This window comes from Scyliorhinus canicula, chromosome 3 (assembly GCF_902713615.1).
Source record: "Scyliorhinus canicula chromosome 3, sScyCan1.1, whole genome shotgun sequence".
Lineage (NCBI taxonomy): Eukaryota > Metazoa > Chordata > Chondrichthyes > Carcharhiniformes > Scyliorhinidae > Scyliorhinus > Scyliorhinus canicula.
Window position 1 is genome coordinate 60756754 of NC_052148.1, and position 20508 is coordinate 60777261.

Sequence of the window (20508 nt, forward strand, 5' to 3'; positions counted from 1 at the left end):
ATAGAGTCAGCATTTTCTCGGCTTCAAGTGCAGAATTCACTGTCTCTATTGTCCTGCTCTTTCTCTCTCTCTTTCACTTGGTCACTCAGATTCTTGCAGACTGACTGATGTCTGTCAGGTTCAGTACTGGTTTATGGCACCCTGTAACCCAATCCTACAATGTCTTTCTATGGACTTCTCGCCTCACAACAGCCATCTCCATGGTAACGTGAATCATTTGTACCTAGGTAGAAATGCGAATTATCTTTCCGCTAGACCCCCAACTGCATTCTAGTTTAGAATTAAATAGGCAATGTGAAGTATAAGTGTTTATAAAACCTGGCATTAATAATCTCTCTGTGAGAGTCAGGGACTAACAGTCTACACAGTGAACAAAAATGCTCTTGCCATTGTCCACAGGTGTGAACATTTTACACCTTGTTCCCTGTAGATCAATGTGCACCCTCCTTAAGCCGTTAACAACTAAGCCACCCAGACTTAATGTCAGGCAGAATTCAAAGCAGGTCCAATGACCCACTTCATTCTTCATTTTACCTTAAATTATAGAAATGGCCCCAAAACATAAATCTTATAAACTTTGTATTTGTAACAAAATCTAGTTCCAAGAAAAGGAGATGGTTCCTATTTTTTGCATCAATTTACTCCATAAGCTTACCTCTTCTTTCCTGTGATATTCTGCTATCAAGTTAAAGGGCACAGTGTAAAGTGTACTGGACATCGCCCCAAAAGCTGCACAGAGGGCCAGTGTGGAGAGAACATTAGGAAAGAGGCCAATCAATCCAGTTCCAAGGCCAAACAGGAAATATCCAACAAAGTACATTCCTTTCAAACCTATTATTGGCACAAGGACCTTCTGCAAATCTGAAAGAGAATCAGGGGCGAGAAAACACTATTAAACATATTTCAAGAGTAGTGCGTGAGATTTATTTGCAAGCTACAAAGGCTAGAAATTCCAGAATTTGAAGTCTCAGACACATGGAAAAAATAAATATGGGTTCATATCTTAGATGAGACACATAATCAGAATTAATCAGAAATTTGATATTTATTTTAATTTTTTTTTTAATTAAGGGGCAATTATTGTGGCCAATCCACCTGACCTGCACATCTTTGGGTTGTGAGGGTGAGACGCATGCAGACACGGGGGAATGTGAAAACTCCACACGGATAGTGACCCAGAGCTGGGATCGAACCAGGGACCTCAGCGCCGTGAGGCCACAGTGCTAACCTACTGCACCACCGTGCTGCCTCAGGCTTCCCATAAAGTGACATAAATTAAAGCATATAACTTTGAGTGAGTTTAAAAACTTGCATATTGCCAATTAAGTTTAGGTGGCGAAGATTCCTCCCAAAAATGTGAAAACATAGTAGCAAGATGACATTTTTACTAAAAATTAAATTGCACAGAAATGGCACATAGAAAACTTTTCAAAATGAACGCAGCATGTCAATGACTATTTCTTTGAAGTTACTTTCCTCATTTTAGAGTATAGTTAGAAACCAGGAAGTTCAACTAACAAATTAATTGAAACATTTCAACTACAGGAGCTTCTGAAACATATTCACTGCGGGCACAAATCCGGTTATAGCCGCTTTCTTTCTTTATTCGTTCATGGGATGTGGGCGTCGCCGGCTGAGCCAGCATTTGTTGTCTACCCCTGAGCCATATGTAGACCAGACGAGGTAAGGATGGCAGGTTTCTTTACCTCATGGACATTAGTGAACCAGATGGGGTATGACAATTGACAATGGTTTCATGGCCATCGTGAGACTTTTAGATTCAAATTTACTTTTATTTTGAATTCAAATTCAACCAACTTCCCTGGTGGGATTCAAATCCAGGTCCCCAGAACATTGGATAAAAGTAAATTACTGCGGATGCTGGAATCTGAAACCAAAAAGAAATTGCTGGAAAATCTCAGCAGGTCTGGCAGCACGGTAGCATGGTGGTTAGCATAAATGCTTCACTGCTCCAGGGTCCCAGGTTCGATTCCCGGCTGGGTCACTGTCTGTGTGGAGTCTGCACGTCCTCCCCGTGTGTGCGTGGGTTTCCTCCGGGTGCTCCGGTTTCCTCCCACAGTTCAAAAGATGTGCGGGTTAGGTGGATTGGCCATGCTAATTTGCCCGTAGTGTCCTAAAAAGTAAGGCGAGGGGGTGAGGGGGGGTTGTTGGGTATAGTGTGGATACGTGGGTTTGAGTAGGGTGATCATTGCTCGGCACAACATCGAGGGCTGAAGGGCCTGTTCTGTGCTGTACTGATCTATGTTCTATGATCTGTAGGGAGAGAAAAGAGCTAACGTTTCAAGTCCAGATGACCCTTTGTCAAGAGTATCAGAAGATGGTGTTGCTCATGGCGCTGACGGCCTCTGCCACCTACGCCCAGGCTGGCAGCCTTCTTCCCGGGCCAGGGTAGAGGCTGGTCTGTATTGAGTCACATGCCGATCAGGCCTGGCAAGGATGGTAGCTTTCCTTCCCTAAAGGGCGTTTTAAGAACAACCGGTGATAATTCCAGTCAGCAGTATTGAGACTAGCTTTCAATTAGAGATATTTTACTAACTGAGTTTAAATTCCACTAGCCATCATGGTGCCTTTTGAACCCCTAGCCCCCAGAGCATTAACCTAGGTCTCTGGATCACTGCAGCAGTGACATTACCACTATGACACTGTCTCCCCTGAAAGCTAAACACTGCTTGCATTAATTTTCAACCAAATATTCTTGATCCACATTCTACATTTGACCTGACTTGGCAACAATATTCCCACATTGCTGGGATGTTTTCAGTTCCTGCAGAACCGTTCATGACCTTCGGATATCACAAAGTGCTTCACAGCCCAGGAAACGCCTTCTGAATTATAGGGCAGGATATTCAGTTCTCATTGGGGTCAGTTAGGGAGACATGCGGGTGCTAATAATTACACCACCAGCCGGCATTCTGGTTTCCCAGCTCCATCCCACCCCTTGGATCACATTCCCATAGGCAGGATGGGGTCAGCAGTGTCAGAAAATCTGGTCAGGAAAGCTAGCAGTGTTTCAGGAAATATTGAGGATTTGCCTTCTCATAAGAACATAAGAACTAGGAGCAGGAGTAGGCCATCTGGCCCCTCGAGCCTGCTCTGCCATTCAATGAGATCATGGCTGATCTTTTGTTGACTCAGCTCCACTTTCCAGCCCGAACACCATAACCCTTAATCCCTTTATTCTTCAAAAAACTATCTATCTTTACCTTAAAAACATGTAATGAAGGAGCCTCAACTGCTTCACTGGGCAAGGAATTCCATAGATTCACAACCCTTTGGGTGAAGAAGTTCCTCCTAAACTCAGTCCTAAATCTACGTCCCCTTATTTTGAGGCTATGTTCCCTAGTTCTGCTTTCACCCGCCAGTGGAAACAACCTGCCCGCATCTATCCTATCTATTCCCTTCATAATTTTATATGTTTCTAGAAGATCCCCCCTCATCCTTCTAAATTCCAATGAGTACAGTCCCAGTCTACTCAACCTCTCCTCATAATCCAACCCCTTCAGCTCTGGGATTAACCTAGTGAATCTCCTCTGCACACCCTCCAGTGCCTGTATGTCCTTTCTCAAGTAAGGAGACCAAAACTGAACACAATACTCCAGGTGTGGCCTCACTAACACCTTATACAATTGCAACATAACCTCCCTAGTCTTAAACTCCATCCCTCTAGCAATGAAGAACAAAATTCCATTTGCCTACTTAATCACCTGTTGCACCTGTAAACCAACTTTCTGTGACTCATGCACTAGCACACCCAGGTCTCTCTGCACAGCGGCATGCTTTAATATTTTATCGTTTAAATAATAATCCCGTTTGCTCTTATTCCTACCAAAATGGATAACCTCACATTTGTCAACATGGTATTCCATCTACCAGACCCTAGCCCATTCACTTAACCTATCCAAATCCCTCTGCATACTTCCAGTATCCTCTGCACTTTTCGCTTTACCACTCACCTTAGTGTCATCTGCAAACTTGGACACATTGCCCTTGGTCCCCAACTCCAAATCATCTATGTAAATTGTGAACAATTGTGGTCCCAACACGGATCCCTGAGGGACACCACTAGCTACTGATTGCCAACCAGAGAAACACCCATTAATCCCCACTCTTTGCTTTCTATTAATTAACCAATCCTCTATCCATGTTACTACTTTACCCTTAATGCCATGCATCTTTATCTTATGCAGCTTTTGTGTGGCACCTTGTCAAAGGCTTTCTGGAAATCCAGATATACCACATCCATTGGCTCCCCGTTATCTACTGCACTGGTAATGTCCTCAAAAAATTCCACTAAATTAGTTAGGCATGACCTGCCCTTTATGAACCCATGCTGCGTCTGCCCAATGGGATAATTTCTATCCAGATGCTTCGCTATTTCTTCCTTGATGATAGATTCCAGCATCTTCCCTACTACCGAAGTTAAGCTCACTGGCCTATAATTTCCTGCTCTCTGCCTACCTCCTTTTTTAAACAGTGGTGTAACGTTTGCTAATTTCCAATCCACCGGGACCACCCCAGAGTCTAGTGAATTTTGGTAAATCTGCAATTTAGTGCATCTGCAATTTCCCTAGCCATTTCTTTTAGCACTCTGGGATGCATTCCATCAGGGCCAGGAGACTTGTCTATCTTTAGCCCCATTAGCTTGTCCATCACTACCTCCTTAGTGATGACAATCCTCTCAAGGTCATCACCTGTCATAGCCTCATTTCTATCAGTCGCTGGCATTTTATTTGTGTCTTCCACTGCGAAGACCGACCCAAAAAACCTGTTCAGTTTCTCAGCCATTTCCTCATCTCCCATTATTAAAACTCCCTTCTCATCCTCTAAAGGACCAATATTTACCTTAGCCACTCTTTTTCGTTTTATATATTTGTAAAAACTTTTACTGTCTGTTTTTATATTCTGAGCAAGTTTACTCTCATACTCTATCTTACTCTTCTTTATAGTTTTTTAGTAGCTTTCTGTTTCCCCCTAAAGATTTCCCAGTCCTCTAGTCTCCCACCAATCTTTGCCACTTTATATGCTTTTTCCTTCAATTTGATACTCTCCCTTATTTCCTTAGACATCCACGGTCGATTTTCCCTCTTTCTACCGTCCTTCCTTTTTGTTGGTATAAACCTTTGCTGAGCACTGCGAAAAATCGCTTGGAAGATTCTCCACTGTTCCTCAACTGTTCCACCATAAAGTCTTTGATCCCAGTCTACCTTAGCTAGTTCTTCTCTCATCCCATTGTAATCTCCTTTGTTTAAACACAAAACACTAGTATTTGATTTTACTTTCTCACCCTCCATCTGTATTTTAAATTCCACCATATTGTGATCGCTCCTTCCGAGCGGATCCCTAACTATGAGATCATGAATCAATCCTGTCTCATTACACAGGACAAGATCTAGGACTGCTTGTTCCCTCGTAGGTTCCATTATATAATGTTCTAGGAAACTATCGCGGATACATTCTATAAACTCCTCCTTAAGGTTGCCTTGACCTACCTGGTTAAACCAATCGACATGTAGCTTAAAATCCCCCATGATAACTGCTGGACCATTTTTACATGCATCAGTTATTTCTTTGTTTATTGCCTGCCCCATCTTAACGTTACTATTTGGTGGCCGATAGACTACTCCTATCAGTGACTTTTTCGCCTTACTATTCCTGATTTCCACCCAAATGGATTCAACCATATCCTCCATACCACCGATGTCATCCCTTACTATTGCCCGGATGTCATCCTCAAATAACAGAGCAACACCACCTCCCTTACCATCGACTCTGTCCTTCCGAATACTTTGATACCCTTGGATATTTAACTCCCAGTCGTGACCATCCTTTAACCATGTTTCAGTAATGGCCACTAAATCATAGTCATTCACGATGATTTGTGCCATCAACTCATTTACTTTATTCCGAATACTACGAGCATTCAGGTAAAGTACACTTATGTTGGTTTTTTACCTCTGTTTTGAATCTTAACATCTACAGTTTTATTCCTTTTAGTATTACTGGGCCTATTCACTGAGCTCCCCTCAGTCACTGTAAAGTGTACTGTCGCCCTTTTTGATTTTTGACTATGTCTTCTCTGCCTTGCACTTTTACCCTTACTTCCTTTTGCTTCTGTCCCTGTTTTACTACCTTCCAACTTCCCGCATCGGTTCCCATCCCCCTGCCACATTAGTTTAAACCCTCCCCAACAGCTCTAGAAACCCCCCCCCCCCTCCCCCCAGGACATTGGTTCCAGTCCTGCCCAGGTGCAGACCGTCCGGTTTGTACTGGTCCCATCTCCCCCAGAACCAGTCCCAATACCCCAGGAATTTGAATCCCTCCCTCTTGCACCATCTCTCGAGCCACGCATTCATCCTATCTATCCTGACATTCCTACTCTGACTAGCTCGTGGCACTGGTAGCAATCCTGAGATTACTACCTTTGAGGTCCTACTTTTTAGTTTAACTCCTAACTCCCTGAATTCCGCTTGTAGGACCTCATCCCATTTTTTACCTATATCAATGGTGCCTATGTGCACCACGACAGCTGGCTGTCCACCCCCCCCCCCCCCTCCTCCCCCCAGAATGTCCTGCAGCCGCTCCGAGACATCCTTGACCCTTGCACCAGGGAGGTAACATACCATCCTGGAGTCTCGATTGCGTCCACAGAACCGCCTGTCTATTCCCCTTACGATCGAGTCCCCTATCACTAAAGCCCTGCCATTTTTCCTCCTGCCCTGCTGTTCAGCAGAGCCAGCCACGGTGCCATGAACCTTGCTGCTGCCTTCCCCTGGTGAGCCATCTCCCCCAACAGTATCTAAAGCGGTATATCTGTTTTGCAGGGAGATGACCGCAGGGGACACCTGCACTGCCTTCCTACTCTTGCTCTGTCTTTTGGTCACCCATTTGCTATCTCCCTCAGTAACTTTCACCTGCGGTGTGACCAACTCACTAAACGTGCTATCCACGACCTCCTCAGCATCGCGGATGCTCCAAAGTGAGTCCACACGCAGCTCCAGAGCCGTCAAGCGGTCTAACAGGCGCTGCAACTGAACACACTTCCTGCACATGAAGGAGCCAGGGACAGTGGACGTGTCCCTGAGCTCCCACATCGCACACGAGGAGCATGACACGGGTCTGGGATCTCCTGCCATGTCTTAAACCTTAGGTAAACTTATACAACTACAATTTCAAAATAAAAATAAATAAATTAGACAATGAAAAGAAAAACTACTTACCGTCACTTATCAGGGTTAAAAAGCACCTCCGAAAAAGCACCTCCGAAAAAGCACCATCTCTCAGTTTGAACCGAATTATCTCACTGTACCAAATTGCAATTCCCACTCTGGATGTGCCTCACTCCGGATGTGTCTCCTTTGAAAGCGCAAGCTTAACCATACACTTAACCATCATATAAAGTTTGAGAGGATCAACTTTCCCTAGAGATTTATTTTCCAGGCCAAGGAGCCTAGTCCTCTGCCATCTTTCCTCATCAATCAGCCCTTTGACATTAAGGATTTCCCTTTAGGTATGTTAATTAGATTACCCATCATTCAACTTGCATGCAAATCCAACACATAGACTCTTCTGTGCTATTGAGCCCAAATTTAGTGCTCACTTTATCATAATCACCGTCTAAAGTTCACATACACTGTAAAGGGTGTCCAGTACATTCTTCAGAAATTCTACAACCTAATTGGCTACAAGACGATCTTCTCCCTAATGTCTCACAGCACTCTAGGACAGGGGTGGGCAAACTTTTCCGTGCAAGGGCCACATTTAGAAATTCACAATTTTAAAGGGCCGCATAGTATATTAAGTAAAATAATTACTTCACCCGGTTATGATTCTGGGCGCCTCATGTAGAACATTGAACAGCACAGAACAGGCCCTTCGGCCCCCGACGTTGTGCCGAGCAATGATCACCCTACTCAAGTCAACATATCCACCCTATACCAGTAAGTAACCCAACAGCCCCCCCCCCCCCCCCCATTAACCTTAAAAAAAAATGTAAAAATTTTTTTAATGACTTGGTGGGCCGCATAAAGACCTTTGGCGGGCCGCATGCGGCCCGCGGGCCGTAGTTTACCCACCCCTGCTCTAGGATATATACCAACTATCCGGTGGATTTCTTTGTGTTTTTTGTTAAGCACTTTCCGTATGCATCAGTATTGCAGCACATTTATTTCAGTCAATGATTGTACTCAGGTTAGCTCCATTTGGAGAGGCCCACAGTTCTTATTCTCTTTTAAAATTTCTAGTAACTATTTTCACCATTTTGCTTTTTTCCTCAGCCGCAGAAAGATACTTTTCACTGTACTTCGGTACATGTGACAATAAATCAAAACATCATCATAACAGTAAAATGTGGAAATCGAGACTTTTCAATTAATGATGTGCTGCTCCCACAGTGGGGCATTTAGAGAGTCAGTGAATTCACAAAACTTTGATTTTGTTTTTGCACACCATTGAAGAAAGTTAAGCCATGCTGTATGAGGTGTAACATAGTTTTTAATGGCATGCTAAGTCAAAATTACTTGAGAATAACCTCTCTGGCCCTGAGAAACTAACTTGATAAGTATGTTATGTCGTTCCTTCTATTCTATGATTTTAAAATGAGTAGATTTTTATAGTAGTGAATCTTTTTAAAAAGATTTGTGAAGGATACTTCAGCTTCTACCTGAAACCCATGGGCGGAATTCTCCGCTGGTGGCCAAAATCGTGGAGGCCGGCGTGAACTCGACCGAGGTTCATGATGGCCTCGGGGCCCGCTCCCCGCACCTAATTCACCCCCACCCGGGGGGCTAGGAACAGGCCCCCGTCGTTCCCGGCCGCGACCTTGGCCGCCGGAAATGACGCCCGAACGGCGCTTCGCGGATGTTATCCGCGCATGCGCAGGAAACCGCGCATGCGCGGATGACATCAGCGCGCAGACGACGCGAACCCGTGGTGCCGTCTTTCTCCACCGCCGCCCGGCAAGACGTGGTGGCTTGATCTTGCCAGGTGGCGGAGGGGAAAAAGTGCGTCCGTTTTGGATGCAGGCCCGATGATCGGTGGGCACCGATCGCGGACCTGTCCCCTCCGGAGCACAGTCGCGGTGCTCACATCCCAATCGGGCCCCTGGATGCCCCAAACGGGCATCCGGCGCCTGTTTCACGAATGCAGCGACCAGGTGTGGTTGCTGCCATGGTGAAATGGGCGTGAAGGGCCGGCCGCTCAGCCCATTGGGCTCGGAGAATCGCCGTTCGCCGTGAAGAGGGGGGAGAATCGCAGGGGCGCCGGGGGGGGGGGGGGGGGGGGGGGGGGGCGTAAAAATGTCGGGAGGCCCTCCCACAATTCTCCCATGCTACGTGGAGAGCGTAGAATTCTGCCCCATATGTGTCTTAATATTTTGTGTTCTGTAAAATGATTTAAAAGTGAATAATGATCAGTGCTTTTACTTCCTGGTTTGCTGTGTCTGTGAAAATTCTTTAACTTAATTGGCTATTAAGCTTGTTCCTGGGTAGCAGAAAATCCCTACTGGATTGAAAATCATGTCAGAATAGAGGAAATTAATGTCACATAGCCTGCTGAATAGTTCTGGGTAAGCCACATCAGTTAGTAGTGAGTGCCATTATTTTAATGCTAACTACAAAATCTGAGCCATTAAATATATGTTCCTGTAATTCACAGTAGGTCTACTTTAGAATCAGGACAAAAGAATTTCAAACAGCAAGTTTAGAGTATCCAATTCATTTTTCCAATCAAGGGGCAATTTAGCGTGGTCAGTTCACCTACCCTGCACATCTTTGGGTTGTGGGGGTGAAACCCATACAAACACGGGGAGAATGTGCAAACCCTACACGGACAGTGACCCAGAGCCGGGATCGAACCTGGGACCTCGTCGCCGTGAGGCAACAGGGCTAACCCACTGTGTCACCGTGCTGCCCCAAACAGCAAGTGAATTGACCATAGCCCTATTGTTATGCTGGTTTATATGGGCCCATTACAGGACATATTAGATTCAAATCCCTTAATTCTTAACTGTCCCCTCAAGGGCAATTAGGGATGGGCAATAAATACTGACACAGCCTGCGGTGCCCTCGTCCCATGAATGAATAAAAAAAGGCAACAAAAATCTTTCCAAATAAGGAAATTTAGCCTAAAGCCATCTAGCGGCTGCATAGCTCAATGTTTTCATGAACAATATATATTTCAAGGCATCATTAAAAAATTCAGTTTGAAGTATATATCAAGCATGCATTAAGTATGCATCAAAAGTGAATTAAAGACTCCTCAATACCTCCCTAATTTCAGTTACTCATCCTCTTACAATGCAAGAAGCCTCTCACCAGCACAACATTATTATATAGGGGAGATATTGGCATTATGGCAAGATCACTGGACAAGTAATCTAGAGACACAGGAAGAATGTTCTGGGGATGTGGGTTAAAATCTCATCATAGCAACTTGTGGAATTTAAATTCAATCAATAAAATCTGGAATTAAAGGAGATAGCAGAGGTATAGCGTTGAAATAGAGAGTCAGCCACAATCACATTGAATGGCAGAGTAGTTTCAATGGGCTAACATTTCCCCCTGCTTCTATGTTTCCATATATCAATAGGAATGTACTACATGATACAGGAAATCTCTTAACCATTCTTTCAAATCAAATTTCACAAAACCCTATCTCATTCATCTTCCTATTACCTACAATCGATTCAGCCCAATCACATCCTGTTATATCAGCACTTATACAAAACAGTCTGGCACTATCAAGTCTTGTTCAAACCAACCCATTAATATTTCCTCAATTCCTCATTGCAGAAGCAGATTTACAATGAAACACACGGTGCCTGGGCACAGGCCTCCAACCAATGTGGGGTCCTTGTGCAGAGACAGTGCACTGGGCATCCGATTGGAAGCTGATTACTCTACATTTGCTGCTGATAAACTCAACAAATCAGCAACAAACACAGCGCAAAATCAGACTTTGATTGGCTAGTCTGAAAGAGCGGGTAAACTGGTAAAGAAAGATTAACTTGAGGTGCATGCAAGACAACAATGAGAGGTGAGGGAGAGGCTGGTAAAGTTTGCGAATCAAGCCATGAGGAGCACATGGTTAGCATAGTTGTTCCAAAGCTCCAGGGTCCCAGGTTCGATTCACGGCTTGGGTCACTGCCTGTGCGGAGTCTGCACGTTCTCCCGGTGTCTACGTGGGTTTCCACCGGGTGCTAAGGTTTCCTCCCACAATCCAAAAATGTGTAGATTAGGTGGATTGGCCATGCTAAATTGCCCTTAGTGTCCAAAAAAAAAGGTTACGTGGGGTTACTGGGGTAGGGTGGAGCTGTGGGCTTAAGTGGGGTGCTCTTTCCAAGGGCCGGTGCAGACTTGATGGGCTGAATGGTCTCCTTCTGCACTGTAAATTCTATGATTCCATGTGCCAAGCAGGCGAGCAGGATTGTGCCAGGCTTTGGCACTAACGGTCCCAGGTCAGCAACAGGCGGCTGTGGCGCAATCTCCTATCAATTCATGAGATCAGCTGCCAAGCAGGCGAGGTGAGCAGATTTGCATCGGGCGCCGGCACTAGCAGACCCAGGCCAACAACAGGCGCGCAAGGTGTGACGCCATGAATCAAGCCCCGAGGAACGATGAATAGCGGGGCACACCCAGGTCAGCAACAGACGCGCGATGATACTGAGACGAGAGAGGGGCACGGCGACCATGATCAGTAAGGCAGGCTGCCTTGAAGACCCCAGGTGACTGAGATTGTAAGAAGAGCTAGTGTGAGGGGTGGGGGGCGGGGACAGGGGGAAGTGTGGGGGTGAGAGGAGTGTGTGTGAGTGCTGGGTTGCATTATGGAGGGAGGGTGTGTAATGGCATTGGGGGTCCATGGGAAGAGAGAGTTTGTGAGGGGAATGGGCAGGAGAGTAGAGTTAGCATGGTTTGAAATCCATGATTAGAATCACAGGTTCATAGCTCGAAGCTGATTAAAACGATGAGATTGACTGAACAAAAAAAACCCTAACCCAGTAGCCTAACTGGGGAAATGGTGGAAGAGATCTTGCTGATCATGAAATTTACAAAGATCATAATAAGGCCGGGTGTGCATTTGTTCAAAGATGGAAGTTATCCGGAAGAATTGATTCTGAGGGGAATGGGCAGGAGAGTAGAGTTAGTGTGGTTTGAAATCCATGATTAGAATCACAGCTTTGTAGTTTGAAGCTGATTAAAAATATGAGATTGACTGCAACTGCACAAAAAAAACCACCTGCTCTTTCAGGCACTTTATTAGCTGACTAAAATCAAAATCATTTCCTTGAGCAATATGAAGTAACAGTATCAACCTGGCCGTCAAAAATGCAGAAACATGAAGGCAAGAGGATGAAGCTAGGCAAAAAACAGCTTGTCGTTTTCTTTTTAAAAGTTTGAAGTATTGAATAGTGCACAAACTGCATATTCATCTTCATCCAAAAGTATGGGTGAATTATTAGACTTGCCAATTTCCGAAGGTACCACATTGCTTGAAAAGGTTGAACAGGAAGTGGAGTGAAATGACATCAGAACTACAAGATATTGCTAATTCTTCTGTTGAAGTGAGTGAAGAAACCTACCCTGAAGATTTATTGCCTTATGGCCAAAATCTGTTCCATTGGGTATCATAGAATATTTTGTACAAAATAAGCCAGAAAACACAGGTAATATGGAAAATTTGAAAGCAGGACAGAAGTCTTTATAAGTCTCATGTTCTGATTGTGAAGAAAAAAGGGATGACAGAAATTAGAAATTGATTAACTTTTTTTTCCAGAATCCTCCAAAGGCAGTTTGTTATATTAGCAAATTATTCCCTGTCCCTTGTAAAGGGAAGTGAGTATTTGCCAACCAGTAACCTAACTGGGGAAATGTTGGAAGAGATCTTGCTGATCATGAAAATTCTAAAGATCATATTAAGGCCAGGTGTGCATTTCTTCAAAGGTGGATGTTATCTGGAAGAATTGATTCTGCGTTATCAGCTCAGTTTGAAAAGGAGTGTTCTTAATGGAGAAAACTGTCGAGGTCAAACTGCTGTCTTCTTTGCGACTACTTCTAAGAGAACATGAGCCATCATTGTCAACTCAGGTAATTTTTTAGCTGCCTTGAATATCTTAGTGAATTTGATAAGCTTCTCAAAGAGCGTTTGAAAAGTTATCAATATTGTGGCTCAGGTAAAACCAACTTTCTGAACGCACAGAACCTACGATGATTCACCAATATAAAGGCAGAGTGGCTCAGAAACTAATTCACTAATGAAGCAATAGATGCCATATTTTATTCCATAATGGTTGATTCAACACCAGACGTGAGCCATGTGTAATTTTGAGATATGTTACTGGTGATGGCAAAGTTGTAGAGCGATTTCTTTGTTTTGTCCCATACTTCTGAATGTCTGGAGAGAACGGTTTTGGAAATCATTGCAAATTTAGGTTTGGACATCAAAAATTGCCGTGGGATGAGCTTCCATAAGGCAGCAAATATGGCAGGAAAATAATGATGTCTACAAGCAAGACTGAACAATGCAAGCTCCTGTGCATTATTCATCTTGTGTTCCAGTCACTTCTTGAACTTAATCTGCAATGCTGCAGCTGAACTGTGAGAACTGTTTTTTTGACTTTGTTCAAAATCTTTTTTCTTGTTTCCACACATAGGTGGAATATGTTGCAATAATGCTTGGAACAGCCAAATGGAAAACATTTGACAGTCAAGAAAACTTGAGACACCAGGTGGTCCACTCATGCAGATTCTGTTTTGGCTTTGAAAAAGAAGTTTGTTGATATGAAGGAAACTTTATTAGACATAGCCGTGTGAAATTCAAAAACAAAACACAGGCAGGAGTCTCCAGTCCCCCAGTTGCATGTTTCCCTGTTGGTGACGGAATTCTCTCTTCCCTCCGCTTGTCAATGGAATTTCCCATTGAAGCCACCCCATGCCACCAGAAAACCATTGAGTGGGGGCACGCTGCCAGCGTCAACAATAAATCTCAATGGCCAGAGAATTCCAGCCCATGTGTGAAAGCTGAAGCAAAATATTTAGCAGAGAAGTTTGAAAAGTATGATATGCTGTTTTTACTTTTTTGTGAACCATTTACTTCAAAGAATTAATGCTGTCAGAAAATCGCTGCAAAATGAAAATGTAACTTGATTGAATGCTGCATAATTGTTAGCCTTAGTTAAACGTTTTGTCATGGAAGTTTTAAATGACCATAGCTCAGGAAGCTTAGGGACTAACATTAACAAAAGATATGGGTCCCTCTGATGATGAGAAGTGTACAAGTAGGAAGTTATTTTTCGATGAAACTAGAGACAATGAAATCATGTAAAAGGGAAAGAGAAGATCATCATTAAGATTGTCAATGGTTATTTGTGAAAAAACAATGGTGCAATTACTAAGTAGAAATGAATCTCTGAAGAAACCTGTTGAGTTATTTTGCGTGCTTTAGACAGAGAAGTGTGGATGGAAATGCTAAAAGCCGATGCAGTAAGAACAGAGTGAACTCTGTTACGTTCTAGCGCATTGCAATGATTGAGTCAGTGCACCAGAGAATGTCTAGTTAGTGCCTAGTTAAAGATTTATTAAATTACAATAATGTGGGAAGGAAAGCAATACTAAAACTACTAAACTATGAACTGCTGATAACTATAACATGAGAGCTAATACTAAATACGACTATCGTGACGACCTCTAAACACAAACTCCCCGAGACTGCAGTATCACATGGTACATCTCTACTGACACCTGCTGGTTGGAGGTCTGACATGTTAGCATACATAATTGCTTATGCATATCATTACAAACTCACCCGGAGGACACAGACACAAATCTTTTTGAAGATTAAGTGAAACAATTCATTAATTTCATTGATAATGATGAGTTCTGTACTTCGAGATCACTACCTTATTTGTTCAGACTTGTATGTGATGGTTTGATGGCAATCTTTCCAAATGTAGAAACCATTCCGAAAATATTTTATAACAATGTCTGTCACAAATGCTTCTGGTGAATGTTCTTTTTCCGTAAAAGAGTTTAAAATTATTTGCTCAGTACAATGAGTCTGGAATATTAAAAATGTGTGTTTCAAAATTTAACTAATGATGATGTTAAAAGTTTATAAAGAAAGGTGTAGAAAAAAGGCCAGCTAAATAGCCATGCCAACAAAGGATGAAGCATGTAAATTTTTAATTCAGCCCATCTTTCATATTCTCTTGTTTAAATTCTATTTTTCAAAATGGACCATTGCTGGTCTGATTATAATGACTGAAGCTGGTCATGTGCTGGTAGCTCTAACCACCATTATTTTCAAGACTGGCCTGCGGAAAGTGTCTTCAAGGACAAAGAACGGAATTCCGCCAGACCAAGCTACCTGATATTAGACTTAGACTAACTGGACACTCCACTCATGTGAATTTACGACAATAACCTCTTCGATTTAGTGAGAGGAAGCAAAGATGTTAACTTTTATTTTTGAAGCTGAATGAGACTCGGTGAAATATACTGAATGGCAGCATATGCATCTTGTTGATTGGAGTATTTGCTCCTGCACTGGCCTGGCTCATCCTGTTCTGCACTGCCCTGTGCTACAGCGATCGTATCGGTTAATTTGCAATCTCTTTGCACATCAGCAAGTTCCATGTTTGCTCGCCTCAAACTCACACATCGCAATATTGAACATCTTTACCGTCATTCTGACAAGAGGTAAACCTGGATTTTAATTCAGTAATTATTCATCGAAGTGTGTTTTTACAAGTTAAAAAGCAATGACCAGTTTGTGAATTTTAGCGCCTTCCGCATTTGCATTCCGTAGGACAAGGGTGGGTGTGGTTGGTAAGGGTGTGAGATTGGGGAAAGGATGTAAGGTTGGGGGAGGGATGGGGCAGAATGTGGAGCCCCATGAATTGTAAATCTGCCTCTGCCTCAAAGGGCATTTCTTAACTTTTCAAATCAGAGAGTCATAGAGGTCTTTAGCACTGAAAATTATTCTAATCCCATTTTCCAGCACTTGCGGATATCAGGTACAGAAAGGGTATACTGTCTCAATGCATGCAGAGGAATCCTCTTCAGCACATTTACATTATTGAATAGTGATCTCTCTATGAGGCATTGTACAGACTCATGCCAATTTTGTTTTTTAATAAACATTTTATTGAGGTATTTTTGGAATAGTAATAATACCAAAATAAATAATATTCATGAAACCATAAACATAGTGCAAAAGCTCTCATACAGGTCCCTCCCTTATTGACCCCCTACTCTAATCTAAACTACTTCCCCCCCCCCCCAGATTCATGCCATTTGACCCCCACCCCCCAGATTCATGCCATTTGACCCCTCCCCCCAAAGACTCATGCCATTTGACCATTCCTGCATTCAGACCCCATATGGGTCATGGGTGCCTGTCTGCATTTTGAAAATGCAACCATACTAAGTGTACTACCTACCTTTCCATAGTCAAGTGACTCTACCATGAGGAAAGCTGCCATTTCTACCCAGTTTAAAACATAGGGCGCAATTCTCCCAAAGAGAGACAAAGTGCCGACGCCAGAGTGAAAACCGGAGTGTTTCACTCCGGTGTCGGAGGCCGCTCCTCGCCCCCTATTCACCCACCCCCAGGGGGCTAGGAGCGGCGCTGCATCAATTACGTGCGCCAGGCCTTGACGCCCGCGTCAAAGCGGCGGCGCGTAAATGACATCACCCGCGCATGCGCGGTTGCCGTCCTCCCCGCGGGCACCCCGCAAGACATGTCGGAGTGATCTTGCGGGGCGGCGGAGGGAAAAGAGTGCGTCTTTTAGAGACGCCGGCCCGACGATCGGTGGGCACCGATCACGGGCCAGACCCCTCCTGAGCACCCCCCTGGTGCTCGATCCTCCCTCACCACCCCCCCCACCCCCATCACAGGCCCCACATGCAGCGGTCGCGCGCTGTTCACACCGGCAGCGACCAGGTGTCGTTAGCGCCGGCGTGAACCGGTCGGATTAGGCAGGCTGCTTGGCCCATCCAGGCCGGAGAATTGCCAATCGACCATCAGAAACGGCGAGCGCCGATTCTCCAAGCGGCCTGTTGTAAAACGCGACATGCCGTTTTTTGGGGGGGGGGGGGGGGAAGAATCGCGTGCGGGTGCCAGGGTGGCGTGTCGTGAATCGCCTGGCACTCCCTCGATTCTCCCACCCGGCGTGGGGGTCGGAGAATTGCGACCATAGTTTCAGGACGTGAAGAAAACAAAAAGTGATTTTGAAGGTTGGAAATGATGTTGAGAAGAAGCTGAGAATCCAGGAACACAAAGGTTAAAATCTGCTAAAACAAAAAGGCTGAAAAGCACAAAGGAAAACAGACAAAAACAGCAAGTAAATACTAAGTGAGTAAAAATGGCTGAAATACATTTTCCATCCCACTCCAGTTGAATTGAAAAGTGATGCATGGAAACTTCAAATGGAAAAACGATGAGATTGCAACATACTTAATTAATAAATCTGAACCGATAAGAGTAGCCACACTCCTAACACCACTGGGGAGGGACTTAATCCAACTGACGAGCAAAGATAACAGACAACAGATATTTTAAATGTCTCGAATGCACATTTTGAGCTCCGAGTGAATGCTAAATGTGAACATATGTATTCAACACTAAGAGCTCAGAGTGAAAATGAGACCATTGAATGGTACATGACAAGAGTAACACAGCTGGCTGAATCACGTGAATTCAAACAGCTAAATGAAGATTAAAGACAAATCTGAGGTGTGCGACACTCATTGGTAAGAGCACATTTACTGAAACATGAGAAACTGATGCTAAAGAAAGCGACAGACGTGTCAAAATGCAGAAGTAGTGAAACAGCTGCTAGAGCATATGTATGGTAGAGCAAACCAAGAGATACATTATGCTGAGAGACAGTCCAAGCTGAAAGTGCAGATCATTCACAAAGGCAGGATGCAAATAATGTGGAGAATAGCATGTACTGGAAAAGGAGAATTATTCAGCATGGGGAAAGCAGTGTTTTAACTGTAAGTATACGAGTCATTTTACACAAAGTGTTTGTCTCGAAGGAAGCAAAACAAGCCTATACAGGCCACAGGAGAGATATCATCAGAAGACTCTGATGAAGACTTAAACAAGACACAACAGGTTTATTCGGTCAAATGTATAGGAGACAAATGATTTGTTACTGTTACGATGATGACCACAGAGGAAGCTTATTAAGCACACTGATTAATGAGGATAGGTTGATTGGGCAGTAAGTGGATGGATTGGACTTGCATTGTTTTCCTCAGAGGATATGCCTGGGCAAGTCAGAAAGTCACAGGTGTGTCATGCAACATAAACTGGATAACTTGCAGTCACACAGGATTGTGCATGCAAATGCGTTTTTTGTTCGTAGAAAATATATATTTTGTTTAGTATAAAAAAGGGAATTGTTTGGGTTTTGAAGATGTAATCCTATTAGGTGTACTGCCCAGCTTTCCATAGTTATATGACTCTGCCATGAAAGCTATCTGTAGGCAGCCATTTCTACCCAGTTCAATAATTCCTTTAATGGAGATATTGAAGACTGTCTGTGTGGTGAATCACAGTCCGTGTTATTCACACTGTTATTATATATGATGTACTGTGTCTGTGTAAGCTCGGTATACGAGCAGTTGCGCGGCTCTGCCCCTAGGGGGAGATGAGGAGTTTGTACTGGGCTCCACCCTTGGCTCCACCCATGGCTCCTCCCACTAACCAGAAGTATAAAGCTTGGCAGTCTGAGCCTGCCTGCCAGTTCATCTCGTCGCAGGCAGGCTCCGTTGTAAGATCATTAAAACTACTGTTAACTTCTAATTACGTGTCGTGTGAATTGATTGTCACATCAATTTAATGATCTTAGGAAACAAGAAGAAATCGATAAGAAGAAATCGAAGAAAGAACTCAAGAGACAACTATGGAATCAGCCCTCAAACCTGACCGACTAGAACTCAACTCGCAGGCTGCAGAGGCAAGAGAAATCTTCCAGCACTGGCTCAGATGTTTTAAGGCCTACTTGGCTGAATCAAGTACTCCAGAAACTACAGAGGAGCAGAAACTCAGTCTACTGCACGCAAGGGTGAGCCACCGTATAATCTTCTCAACGAAATAGTATCAACTCGTATACGGGGGCCCTAGCCATGCTAGATCGAATGTACGTGAGGCCCATCAACGAGGTCTACACGTTCCATATTTTTATGACCCGCCGCCAGCGCCCCGCGGAGTCGTTAGAAGAATTCCTGCGGGAGTTAAAGATTTTAGCTCGGGACTGTAATTATCAGGCTGTATCAGCCGAACAGCACATGGAACTTGCCGTTAGGGATGTGTACGTGGCAGGCCTCAGATCGAATTATGTGCGCCAGCGGTTGTTAGAAAAAGGGGCCCACAACTTAGAGGACACGGTAGAAATAGCTACCACTATGGAGGTCTCATTCCACAGCCTCACCTCGTTCCCCGCGGACTAAGCGACCCCATCCTGTGTCCCCGACCAGCGACTGCCCCAGGCCTGCGCCACGAAGCCATCACGCAGCCCCAGTGTGCCACTTTTGCGGGCAGCCCCAGCACCCACGGCAGTACTGCCCGGCCCGTAATGCGACCTGCAGCAGCTGCGGTCACAAGGGACACTACGCCCGGGTCTGCCTGGCGAATCAGACCTCCTCTTCTAACTCCCCCGCAGCCCAGAGCACCCGTTTCCAGAATCCACAGGCCCGCAGGCCCCGAAATGCTGCGGCCTGTACTCCGACTCCGCCCCCAAATGACACGTGCGACTCATGGGCGCCACCATCTTGGCAACCCCCCTCCACGTGGCCGGCCACGTGCGACTCATGGGGGCCGCCATCTTGGGCACCATCTTCCTCGCCGCCCGCCACATGCGATCCACGGAGCCGGCCATCTTCTTCCAACTCAGAAATCCGACTAGAAGATTACGAACTCAGAGGGCAGTCACCACGGGGCCACTACAGCACAGCTGATCGAGCCGCCCTCTACCCGCAACTCAGCGCAGTGACACTGGACCAGTCGCGTCCAAAGCACCTCCGCAACTCCACGATGACCGTTGAAATCAACGGGTACAGGACACCGTGCCTCTTCGACTCCGGGAGCACAGAGAGCTTCGTACACCCAGAACTGGTAAGACGTTGTTCATTCCCTATTTTCCATGCACGGCAAACGATCTCCCTCGCTTCGGGCTCCCACTCTGTTCACCTCCAAGGGCGCACCATCGCGACCCTAACGATCCAGGGCACTAGCTACTCAAACTTCCAGCTGTATGTGCTCCCTGAGCTCTGCGCCCCACTCCTACTGGGACTCGATTTCCAGTGCAACCTCAAAAGCTTCACACTCAGCTTGGGCGGGCCCTTGCCCCCACTCACTATTTGCAGACTCGCCACCCTAAAAACCGACCCCCTCCACTCTTTGCCAATCTCACGCCGGACTGCAAACCCATAGCCACTCGCAGCCGGCGATACAGCCTACAGGACAGGGTATTTATCAGAACAG

The 20508-nt window shown here is 44.9% G+C and overlaps 1 protein-coding gene across 1 annotated transcript in view; it reads right to left on the reverse strand.

The window, feature by feature from the left end:
* The window catches only part of slc45a2 (solute carrier family 45 member 2), a 108888-nt gene that overhangs the window by 23170 nt on the left and 65210 nt on the right, over positions 1 to 20508 (reverse strand). Inside the window, exon 6 of the mRNA XM_038790613.1 lies at positions 656 to 861. Coding sequence (XP_038646541.1) covers positions 656 to 861 — 206 coding nt within the window. The remainder of the gene's footprint in view (positions 1 to 655; positions 862 to 20508) is intronic.